At 37.5% G+C, this 11,847-nt stretch overlaps 2 protein-coding genes across 2 annotated transcripts in view; one reads left to right on the top strand and one right to left on the bottom strand.

Moving 5' to 3' along the window:
- The window catches only part of lrrc6 (leucine rich repeat containing 6), an 18,166-nt gene extending 13,839 nt beyond the window's left edge, over nucleotides 1-4,327 (bottom strand). The window contains exons 1-6 of the mRNA XM_015378321.1: nucleotides 4,285-4,327; nucleotides 3,572-3,739; nucleotides 3,020-3,097; nucleotides 2,613-2,785; nucleotides 387-586; nucleotides 92-259 (exon numbers count right to left, since the gene is read on the bottom strand). Of these exons, the coding sequence (XP_015233807.1) occupies nucleotides 92-259; nucleotides 387-586; nucleotides 2,613-2,785; nucleotides 3,020-3,097; nucleotides 3,572-3,739; nucleotides 4,285-4,294 (797 nt within the window). The 5' untranslated portion in view covers nucleotides 4,295-4,327. The remainder of the gene's footprint in view (nucleotides 1-91; nucleotides 260-386; nucleotides 587-2,612; nucleotides 2,786-3,019; nucleotides 3,098-3,571; nucleotides 3,740-4,284) is intronic.
- Nucleotides 4,328-4,756: 429 nt separating this feature from the next.
- Nucleotides 4,757-11,847, top strand: part of LOC107087007 (zinc finger protein with KRAB and SCAN domains 8-like) — a 10,349-nt gene continuing 3,258 nt past the window's right edge. The window contains exon 1 of the mRNA XM_015378334.1: nucleotides 4,757-5,197. Coding sequence (XP_015233820.1) covers nucleotides 4,924-5,197 — 274 coding nt within the window. The 5' untranslated portion in view covers nucleotides 4,757-4,923. The remainder of the gene's footprint in view (nucleotides 5,198-11,847) is intronic.

Raw genomic sequence — 11,847 nt, 5'->3', positions numbered from 1 at the left:
TTTAGGATTTTTTTTTTTTTTGAATAATTCTAATAATTTTAACTGTGAAAGTTAAAAATCTTTGGATTTGAAGCAGGACTCAGAGACTTACTTCCTGTTTGTATTTCTCTTCTCCTCCAGGTGCCGATGAGCCTCCAGACGAGACTCGGGGGTGAAAGCACAGGGTGTGTGCCAGAACTCTCGCTCCTGCTCTTCTTCCTCCTCCTCTGGGCTCCTCGGGTTCTCCTTCAGTTCCTGGTTCTCCTTGTTATCCTGTGAGCTGAGAAGGAAAACTCAAGGTTGAGATCTTTAACTCATCCAGACTAGCTTCAAATTCAGCTTTAGGAGCTAAAACTAACTTCTAGTAAACCTTTGCTGCAGCAGTAAATCCAGAACTCTGAGCTCACCCTGGGTTGTCGATGTCTGTGTACCAGCGCCCATCATAGCCAGGTTTCTTCTCTTTCTTCCTTTGCTTCTCCTGCTCTCTCTGCTCCTCTCTTCTCCTCAGGTACTCGGTTTCCTGCTCTCTGACTCGTCTCCTCACCTGCTCCAGGCCCTGTGAGGCTCTGATCCGCTCCGATCGGCTGATCTCCGTCCCGTCCAGCCACTGGTGACACAGACACAGAAGAAAGTCTCACACCAGAAACTAGAGGTGTCAAGTAACTTAAAATAAATCCTTTGTCACTTTTTTAGTACTTGTTCTTTAATTGAATAATCATTTTTTACTCCCTACATTGGAACAAAATATCTACTCCTTACTTTCTCCAAACTGCCTCTTTACTTAGATGTATGGATAATGATGTGATTAAACAGCTGCAGCAAAAAAAAAAGACAATCAAGAGCAGAGGGAAAATCTGTTCTGTTTTTCTTTTTTTTTTTTTTTTTTTTTACAGAAAGACTGTAATGGATGAAGACAGGGGGCTGGAAATGTTATGAATGGTGAATCAGATTCTGAGCCCAAGACATTTCCCATCCATTCCATTTACATTTCTACATGCTGAAGTTTAATGATCCATTGTAATGATATTTGTTTCCATAATGCTGGGTATACCAGAACTGTAAAGGGATTCAGCTGCTATATGAGACTGCTGTTTAATTAAATGAATATGATATCCTGTCTGAAATGTTCATGTAGATTGAGTCAGTCAACAGTAAGAAAATTAGGAAAATTAACTTACTTTGTGTACATAAATAGTTTTACCATTTACCATTTAAGGCAAAAAAAAAATAGTTTTACTTTTGCACTTAAGTATAATACGGAAGAGGATTAGGGCCACTGGAAAAGTTAATTGATTTTTTAATTTTATTTCAGTTTAGTATGGGAAAAAACTCAGAATTCTGACTTTAATCTCAGAATTCTGACTTTTTTTATTGTCAGAATTCTGAGAAAAAAGTGAAATGAATACAATAAATGTATATTTATACTTTTGCTCTACCAGGAAGCAAGGACCACACCTGTGCTTTAAATGGACTCCTTGATGCTAACAGGTTCACTGGGGCTGTAGGTATTTCCGATAATCAATATTCCTACTCTGAAAGTTGCCACAGTAAAAAAATTCTATAACTTGTAAACTGTAACTTTTTTGTTAGTTATTTAAAAAGGCGAAACTTCAGTTAGCTTTCATGTTTTTGTTGCAAAATGCAGGAAAACCACATTTTAACATTGGCTTTTTATTTAGAGGTTAAACGTTCATTACAATACAAAAAAGAGATGCTGCCAATTAAGTTTTTATTTGATAATTTTGCTTGCTCTGTACAATGACAACAAAGCCATTCATTTGATTGTTATTTAAGTTTAAAGTTCACCTAAGTAAATTAGCTGTAATCGGTGATCCAGCATGGGGGGCTCTAGAGGTTCATGAGCAAAGCATTAGTTTCTTGGAGTAACTGTAAAGGTTTGAGTTTTGAAATTCAGGCTGTTGCTGTCCCTGAAACAGTAGGTATAAATGAAGATGACAGACTCCTTTAATAGAGGGAACAAGCTCTAAATAAAAAAGTATAATTATTAAAGGCAAAGCTGAGAATTCTCACAGATTTTTTAAAACAAATGCACATGCACAACCCTGTACCCGCTCCTGAGACTGAACGCCTATTAAACTTGTGCGAGAGCATGCGCAATTTCTCCTCGTGCACGCTCTGTTTAAAAGTTTGCTGTTTGCATCTCTGATACAAGCTGACTTTCTAAAAGAAGATTTGCAATTTTTCCACTATGTTAGACTCACCACAGGTAAGTGAAAATGGGGACGAGCACATAAGACGGCCTTATGTAAATATATGGCCAGAATGATTGACAATTAGGAGGACCACTTATTTTGATGATCCACTAGGAAAAGAACATCCTCCACTATAGCTTTAAGCGGGAAGTTTTAGATTGATAGTTTTTATTGCCTTTTTGAAGACACCACTGAGTTCAAATAAGTTGAGGAAAAAAAGTTTCAAGATACTTTATAATTTAAAGTTTGGTCAACGTAAAAGCAAAAGTTAAATGATTGAGTTATATTCTGAAACTTAAAAATTTGCTGAAGTTTGTTGTTTTGACATTTGGAGTTTTACCACACAGACAAAATAACCAGTCAAAAGCAATCAAAAAGACGGTTTCATTGCTGAAAGTTCAGGAAGCTTGGTGAGCTAACCTTTAACTGAGGCAACGCAGCCACCACATACTGCCTGTAGCCCTGGAACTCTGTGCAGGGATTCCCCACCAGAAAGAGCTCTCTCAGGTGGATGTTGTTTCTCAGGGAGTCAACACTGCTCAGGAGCCCCACAAAGTTCACTGTCAGATCCAGCTTCTGGAGACTCTCGCAGCCTGCAGGCAGGAAGGAAAATAAACAGGGTATCCTGTTCAGAAAAGTGGTACAAAGGATGAAAAACAAGAAGCTCAGTAGGACAACATGATTCAATTAGGATTTTTTTGTTTTGTTTTGTTTGCAGTGGCTGGTTTGTAATCAAAGCTGGGAACACTGCTTCATGTTCATTTTTAAGTGAAATGAACAAGCTTCAGACATGAAACAAGCCTACAATTCCTGCTCTGTGCACCGACCTTCAAGGTTTTCAACCACTTCGATGTTGTTTAAGGCCAGATTCAGATACTCCAGCTTCTTCAGGCGGCCCAGATTCTCTGCAACATCAAAGGGATCGAATTATAAAAGATTAAGGCCTGAGAACTCCTCAGAGCTCAATCATGGAGACCAGTCTGTGTGAAAACAACTAAATTATTGCTCAATAACTGCTGCCGTATTACAATGTCAGTCTCCAATGACTCCTATGATAAATACAGTTCTGGTTCACATGCATTCGGCATCATCTCATTAATTTATGGTTTTAAATAATTTATTTAAAAGCTATTTTACAATGGATGGATTTTTAAAAAACCAATAAGTTTGGATTTTCTCAAATTAAAAAGGGTTTCGGACACCCTTACTGGTATAATTTTAGTCTAAAAGTAGCTTTTACCTTAACCTAACTGTTCACATCCTTCAACAAGCTCTTTTTGAGTTTTGGTTTCTATTAAAGAGGCCCTGTTCCCAAATGAACAGTTTAATGATAGTTATTATATTCTATCTGGTTTTATATGCAGATTGTGTAAAGATACCGATTTTTGGGATGAGGTTGTTCTGCAGATAGAGGATCCTCAGCTCCCTGCACCACCTGTCAATGTGTTCGATCTTCTCTATTTCCTGCTGGTGCAGAGAAACTTCCTCCAGGGTTAGTATCTCACAGTCGTTGTGCTCGGCCCGCCGACGGATCAGATCCTCTGTGACTAGATGTGAAAAAAACAAACAAGTTAAAAAGTTATGTTAAAGCCACAGGACTACCAACATTGATGAGCTTTTCTTTGTCTGATAAAAACAGTCAGGCTTCCTTTAATGTCACTTTAATATAAATCCCCATTAGACTGTTTGACATTATTACAATATTTTATTATAAGTCCCAGTGCTTTTTAGATGACCACTGATATTTATAAATATGTTTCATTCATATTTCTGCACTTTAATCATAAAATGTGCTTGTTTTTTTAAAGCATCACACTTTAACATCTATGTTATTTAGGGCTCAGTTAAATTTGCTAACTGCCTTTTTTTCCTTTAATTATTTTAAGGTATTGATTTGTATTATCATATTAGCTCACTAGCATTTCTTAGCCATTCGTTTACAGTGAACGGAGACAAGCTGTTAAAAAGAAACAAACTAAACTACAGACAACATGTAAAGAAAAGTAAACCGTAAGATTTAAACGGAATTTAAGGTCAGGTTAATTAAATCTTCATGTTTCCATTAAATTGCGGTATCTTTATTTAATCTTACTGTAAACCATCTCCGTCTATGTCGTTGTAGCACGTTGCCGTGGAAACGGACTCTTTGCTATGTTTAAGACCAGTAGGAAATTTTACAGTTTCAGAAGTTAAATGGGTTTTTTCCTTTAGAACTTGAACACTGAAACCAAAACTGCCAAAATGAAATACTGAAAGAGAAGGTAGAGCAGTATAACAAGATTTTTTCAGGGCTTAAAATGAAACAAAATATTACCATCCCCAATCCATTGCTGATTAAGAAGACACACACACACAAATAAAAATAGGCTACTTCCGTTGTAAATCTTTAACTGATAAAAACAGTGGACCTGATGCTTGATGATGGGCTCAAAGCTATGAATAAACTCGTGTCTGCGCTAACGGGACCAAAGAATTGCTCCAGTATTTACAGACTGTTCTGAATGCAGCATCCGATGGAGCCCTGACTTTTATTTTGAAAGTCCAGCGATCGCAAAAAGGAGAAGTCCAAACAACAGCCTCAGCATCCGGTGGTTCTTCCCGGGGCAGGTAAGCTGCTGTTCGGCTTCAACAACATTATAGTGACCACAGAAACCGAGACGTGGTTGGATCTTCCCTCTCCGAGCTTCCGGCGTTGTTCTTGCAGAGATTTGATCTCGATTTCTCTGTCAGAATGACCAGTTTAAAAGGGTTCCAGTCCCAGCTGACATCCATCATGGAGGCGCTGACCCGTGCCGCGGTGGCGGAGATTTGTGGGTTGGTGGATGACGGCTACGCCGTCCTACAGCTTGAAATCTCCCGATGCCACAAGGAGAACGAGGCGCTGCGACAAAAGCTGGAGCTCATCGAGTCGATCATCGCCCGGGGCAGCCGGAGGATCGACGGTGGGACGATGGTCTGTGGTGGGCCAGCGGAGGATGGGGAGGGACTGGAGGATGCAACAACCGGTGAGTTCAATAGAACCGAACCGAAACACTAAAGGTTTAATCACCGGATCAGACTCTGTTTTAGTCTTTAATCGCCTATTTCATAGAGCAGAGAGAAAGAGAGAGAGTGGGTCTTCAATAATTTAATTAGAAACCTACCAGCGCTTAATGTTTCAACCAAACTCCATTAGGAAAGAGTAAAAAACTAGCTTCGGCTTTAATGGGACCAAAGTTCTGATTGACTTTTTTAACTAAACCTGCTTCTTTTTACCTCCCTTTTATTTCGGCGTAGTAATGAAACCTTGAACTTGAACATAGTCCTGTTTATTAGCGTCTCCAGAGGTCCTTCATCCCCAATGCAATCAGACCCTTTAACTAACGTGTAATAAAGCATCTTTTCAGGCCACTGCAGCATCATTATAAATGTGCATTACTGTTCTGGATGTATTGAAAGATATATTTTAAAGGACCTTTATGCGTTTTAATGCACATTTCTTGAATCAGTTTTATTTTTTCTGTTGTAAATTGACCTTAAACACTTTTATTGGCACATGGTTTTGTTTAGTATCTTTGACCCTTTGGAGTAGAAATGGCCTCTATTCCTCTTTCACTTTTGCTACAGGTACACCTGTCCCCACAGTGGGACAACAATAGATGCTTCTTTTCTGTTCTATTCATCAAACACCTGTGGTTCATGGGAATTCATATGATAAAACCAAAGATTAGAACCACTAGTCACAAAGAATCAGAGTCCTCTTGAGAACTTCTAATTTAGTGAGTCAGCTGCTGCTTTTAGTGAGGAGCTATGAAGGAATCTGTTGCCAGGGGTGACACTGTAATCTTAGAGCTGTGATTATTTGTTAAAAACACATAAAAGACTAAAACTTTTCAAAATAAAACTAGTACTTAGTGGAGATGAATGAATTAATCCCATAATTCTGGCTGGATTAAGAAACCTGGATCCTGATGATGATTTGTTTACATTCTTATCTATCTGCTATGGTTATGTTTACTCGTAATGCTTTGTTATTATACCATTTTGTGTATTTATATTGATATACTCTCACCTGTCAGCATTTTACTGTGATTGCCTGCTGATAGGGATTGCTAAGAATAGCCGAAATTACTTTAAGATGGAGAGAAAATGGTGAGGAAAATTGAACTGGACAGAGACGCTGTGTCTAGTGATGCCACAATTGTAGGAGGAGGTGGGGGTGTTGAAAGGTATATTTAGCCCCAGGATTTACATCCTTCTTCCTGCCTTTAACCCCCCCAGCCTGAAACATTGCAAGCAAAAGCCAGGGAGAAGATTTCAGCAATATCACCTAATTTGCACCCTACTTCTTATGGAGGGTTAAAAGGGACAAAATGAAATAAATTCATGCATCATTAAATATCCCATTAAATAATGAAATATCCATTTTATTTATTTAATGCATCATTAAGTAATTATATGTACCATTAAATTATGAAATCTGCAATTAAATAATTAAATATTATTTTTAAATTATGAGATTAGATAATAAAACCTGGGGCATGTAATGCAAAATGTACTTTATGCACTAATTTGCACTTCAATTTGGTTTACTACTGCATCTAGAAATGGCCTAAGCACCAAAAAAACAGTGTTTTTTTTTTTTTGTTAACAAATCAGGGTCTGGATTCCAAGCTGCCTAAAAAACCTCGATTATTACCTCACAATCAGCGAGCACTGCGCATTACTTAAGCAAAGTCGACCTGTAAGAAAAGTATAACAATAGTTTAAAAACACATCTTACAGTGATGAAAGAAATATTAGAATAAATCACTGAAACAATTAAAAACTACGATTGAACTAAAGCTGAACATAGAAAACTAACGGTTAGCACGATGCTAATACGCTTTAACCCTCCCACAGGGATGCTCGAGCCATTGGCGTCTTCTATAACTGTAGAGTTTAACACAGCAGAAAGAATAAATTGCTGATTCAGAAACTGCTCACTGGATCCTTGCTGGTTGGATCAATGTCTAAGATGTACAGTTGCACTGTTGTGCATCTATTTGCAGCCTGTTCAGGTGTATAAAGTGTGCATGTAAGCGTGCAGCTACAGCTAATTGGCATAAATGTGACAGAGTTCACTCTAAAAGGAGCTTTAGATAGATCAAACTGAGGGGGAGACATGTGGTGAACATTTATAGGTCGCAGACTTTTTCTGTCCTAACCTGAGAAAGAAGCAGAACAGTTTCCCTTAAAATACATATTTTAATAAAACTGTTGAATTTACATATATTATTTCTCTCTATATTTCCTGAATTCATAGCATCCGCACAGCAGACTTATTGTGAAATGATTTAAAAGGTATTGTTGTCACGTCAAACTGCTTGTAGGTTTAGGGTGGCTTAAGACCTTAAAATTCCATCTTATTTTGCTTTTACTCTGAGGTTAATTCTTTTACAGGAAAGTACAGAAATAACTTCAACATCTTCATTCAATTTAATTACCACAAACCTGGCAGAGCAACTCCAGCCTATGTGTCTTTGATTTGTCTGATTTATCTCTAATAAGTTAATAAGAGAGCATCAGCCAGCGGTGGGCGGGGCTAACGTTGATCCTGTCTGAAGTCTGCAGCAGTTTAGACCCTGTGTTATATTTTTATACACCAAACTGAGCTGGAATTGCTTACCAAGAGTTTAGAATAAATAAATAAATAAAATTGAATTATTTAATGTCATTACTTTATGGTGCATTTCATTATTTAATGATGTATTAAATTAATAAATGGTACATTTAATTATTTAATGGAATTTTTTTTTGTGTTGTAGTGCATTCACCTTATATTTTTAATGATATGTTAATTTATATCCTTTTTTACCCTCTGTTTAAGTAACTATATCGTTTGTGTTTTTTATTTAATGTGTTATTTGGGATTATTGATCTTGTTTGTTTTCTATTATTTATCCATATTTATCAGGATCACCTTGCTGGAGGTGCATTTTAACTCCTCCTTCTGCTGAAACAATAGAACCCCTTCCCCATAGTGGGGAGAGGAATTGGATCTTTACTCTCTTTTTAAATAATTTAGTTTCAACGTTAATGTGCTCATTTGCACATAAATGAGCACACTGATAAGCGCGCCTGGACTGGATTGGAAAGGTCAGCTCACCCTTGATGAGGTCATTCATAAACACTGAGCGGGCAGCGCCTCATTAATTCATTGTGCGGAGAAAATCTCCTTTCTCTCCGTTTCCTCCATCTTCTCTTAGGTCTGCTACAGCCCTCGTCACCAATCCTAATGTTTGTTCTCTTTAAGGGCTTTTTTAAGCTCTGAGCAGTTGAAAATCTTTAATTTACTGAAGTAAAAGTCTATAAAAAGTTAGCATAACTTGAAGAATTTAGTTACGTTTTCTAAAATGGCGTCACTAAGAGCTGCTTTTGGATCTTTGTAAATATTGACCCTGATGTTTTCAGGTTTCTTTTAGCTGGATAATATGAATCCTTCATCAATCTGCTGTTCCCATAACGCTGAAAGGCCTCAGGACTGAGAAAAGCGGTACTACACCTTCAGTGTTCTTCTTCTTAACAAATACTAGATGTCAGTGCGCTGATCTCTATTTATTCACTGGATTGCTGTTAGGCTGTTAGCAGTACACGTTGCTGTGAAGTCACCAGCCGCCATATTGTTACTCCCTAGTTAGACCACTGAACTCCATTTATTGATAGAGATCAGTGAGTTAGATTGGTCAGAGTGTAAACAATACGGGCGCTACAGCATCGAACAGCGATGATGTTCTCATTTTCAGGGGGGCTTATAAAATAAAGATGAATTAATCACTTTTACACAAACTTTCTGTTTCAAAAGCACCATTTTAGTGATGTTATGAGATGAGTCGAGGCTTCGAGGCGTGTGTCGAGTAATGAGGGGGCATTTCCCCAAAGCATGTGTTGAGGCCTGATTCGTTTGAGGGGAGGGGCCAGAATTGATGACGTCCGAAGCCTCGTTACCGTGATACCATGTGACCGCTTTGGAAGGTGGCTCAGAAAGCCCAAGAACTTTGGCAGGACTTTGAACAGCCTCAGGATTCAGTCAAGATGTGAGAGTTTGGAGGAGAGCTGCTGTCAGTTGGACAGAGTTTGGATAGATTCTAAGAATAGATTGGTTGGAAAAACAACCAATCTAGTTGATTAAAAGTATTTTGGTTAGATTAAACAGTGTAATGATCAAAATCTGAGCAAGCTGCTGGACATAGTTGTATATTTAGTGTTAATAAGTATTGCTTTCAATGTTAGTGGCGTGATCTGTAACACCCTGACTTCCACTCCTGAGGTTGATGGTTTAGGACCCACTTTTGCATTTTGAAAGTTGTGATTATACTTAAGTATTTTGGCTAATGGGACTAATTTGTATTGGTTTGCCTTAGTAAACATATAGATTCGGTAAAAACATTGCCAAATTAGATAGGTCGGTTTAGCCAAAAGATTGGTTAAACACATAACTTCCAACCAGATTAAAACCACAAACTTTGTGAAAACTATTATGTTTGAATAAAAATGATTAACACCTTTCATTTTTCTCATCATTGCCCAATTTTCGCAAACAGCTTCACTGTCTGCTTGAGTTTGTTTCACTAAAATGGCAGAAAAATGATGCACCTTAAATGATTGTTCTCTTCTAACATTCTCGACATTGTACACTTTAAAAAAAAGTATAATAAGCATTTTATTACACACCAATCATTAACAATTTCAAAGGAACTTAAAATGGAAAAAAAAGAAAAACAATTGCAAAAAAAATCAAAGTTTTTATTACAAACTGTAGTTCTGCTCTCCACCAGTAGGAGGTGACATTTTCACATGAAGCTTCATCAACTGTGGGGATCGTTGAAGCAATTTGGCCAAACGGTTCGATGCCTCATGAGGCTTCATCTCACCATCACTACCTGATTTACACTACGCCTCTGAAACTGATCCGTGCCGAGTTCGGACCAAGATTGAATCAGTTAGCCATGCCGAGCTTGGTTCCTTGCACCCGTATACACATCACGCTAGCACGGTTCCTCGCCTCCTAGTGATGATCTACGGTACTACTGCTCTCTAGAGGGAAACAAGCAAATCCACATGGCAGTTCCCATAACATTCATTGGTTATAAATGTGATATTTTGTTGTTTGCGGAGAATCAGGCGAAATCAGGCGAGTCAGTGATCTTGATCTTGTTTCAAAAAGGTAGATGGGCCTATAGCATCAGTAGATTACTGTAATTTATGGTACAAATTAGGCACATCCCATTGCATATTCAGTATGAAGTCCATGTAGTCTATGAATCATGTAATATAACATTATACAAATACATCACAACATAATTGGTGTGGAGCGTAATAATACTGTAGTCTATAGAAATTAAGAATATTACACACACGCACACACTATCTGAGGATGTAGCAAAAGTTCTAAAATGATCATACACATGTAATATGCACGTTTTGATTACCTTGTAATTACATATTACATATAATTTCAAAACATTATATATCTGGAGTGCAAATAGCAGGGGTTAAATTGGGCGTCCTTGTATTTCTACTTGTTTATACTGTAACGGTTAAATTTTATGCCTCGAATCTTGTGAATCATGTTATCTGCTCGTTGCTTTTGCAGTTTTCTTGCTAAGATTTTGTCATTTTGCTCCAGACTCATATTAGGTTTGCCTTGTGAATATCATCTTTTTTTCAATTTCCTGTGTGTCAAGTTCATTTCATTCCGAATTGCTTTTATTTTTGTTGGTGTCTTTGGTTTCTGTTCTTTCTTATGTTTTGTCTCAAGATTTTTCAGTTCTTTGTTTGTTAATCTTAGTTGTTTTTTTTGTTTTTTTTATAATCCTCCCTCTAAAAATAGCTTTTAATGTGTCCCACAACGTCGATGAATCGACCTCACCATTGTCGTTTTCTTCTAGAAACGTTATTTCCTCTCTCATTCGGGTTGCTATTGTTGTTTTTAATGATGCTGACATGATTACGGGCACATTAATCCTCTCCATCGTTTGTTCTAATCCCTCCTTTGTGAACACAATGACCGCAGATTTTTTTGCATGTCAATTTGAACCTGATTTTCAGAGGAGCTGAAGAAAAACACCCAAAAACTGCACCCAAAGTTGAGTTTTCGATTCGATAATCACTTTGCATATCCTGCAACCATCAGTTTGTACATCTTCGGTCATTAGATCATGATCTGATTATAGTAAATGAGATTGATGAAGGCAAACATGCCAAAAATAACTGCTTGCTGAATTATGAACGGCAATCGCTTTTCACCTTCTTTGTTGATCTGCTCTGTGCGTACCAACACGTTTAAACCTTCTGAAATTCAGGCCTGTTTGATCCACTTTCAGCTGCTCCAAGCTGATGACAGGCAGCGGTTTCCATGCAGCTGTAAGCTGTTGTAACTTCCTATTAGGTCTGTTTCTCTCTTAAATTATTCACTCTTTTTTAGTGCTCTTTTTCACCCAGTATTTATCATATACCTTATATCTATACTTGTATGATTATTGTATTAAAGTGCAACTACTATACATGGCTGATACAGTGATATGGTTTATGATATGATGTCTTCCAGCATTAGAGATGAGTTCCTCCTATATGAAGGACCAACTCTGCCATATTTAAAAATAAATACAGAAATAAATAAATGCTCAATAAATGT

The sequence above is a fragment of the Cyprinodon variegatus genome, unplaced genomic scaffold (assembly GCF_000732505.1).
Source record: "Cyprinodon variegatus isolate N-32 unplaced genomic scaffold, C_variegatus-1.0 Scaffold170, whole genome shotgun sequence".
NCBI lineage: Eukaryota > Metazoa > Chordata > Actinopteri > Cyprinodontiformes > Cyprinodontidae > Cyprinodon > Cyprinodon variegatus.
The sequence above is the reverse complement of the archived record's forward strand: the minus strand, read 5'-3'. Positions and strand labels throughout refer to the sequence as shown.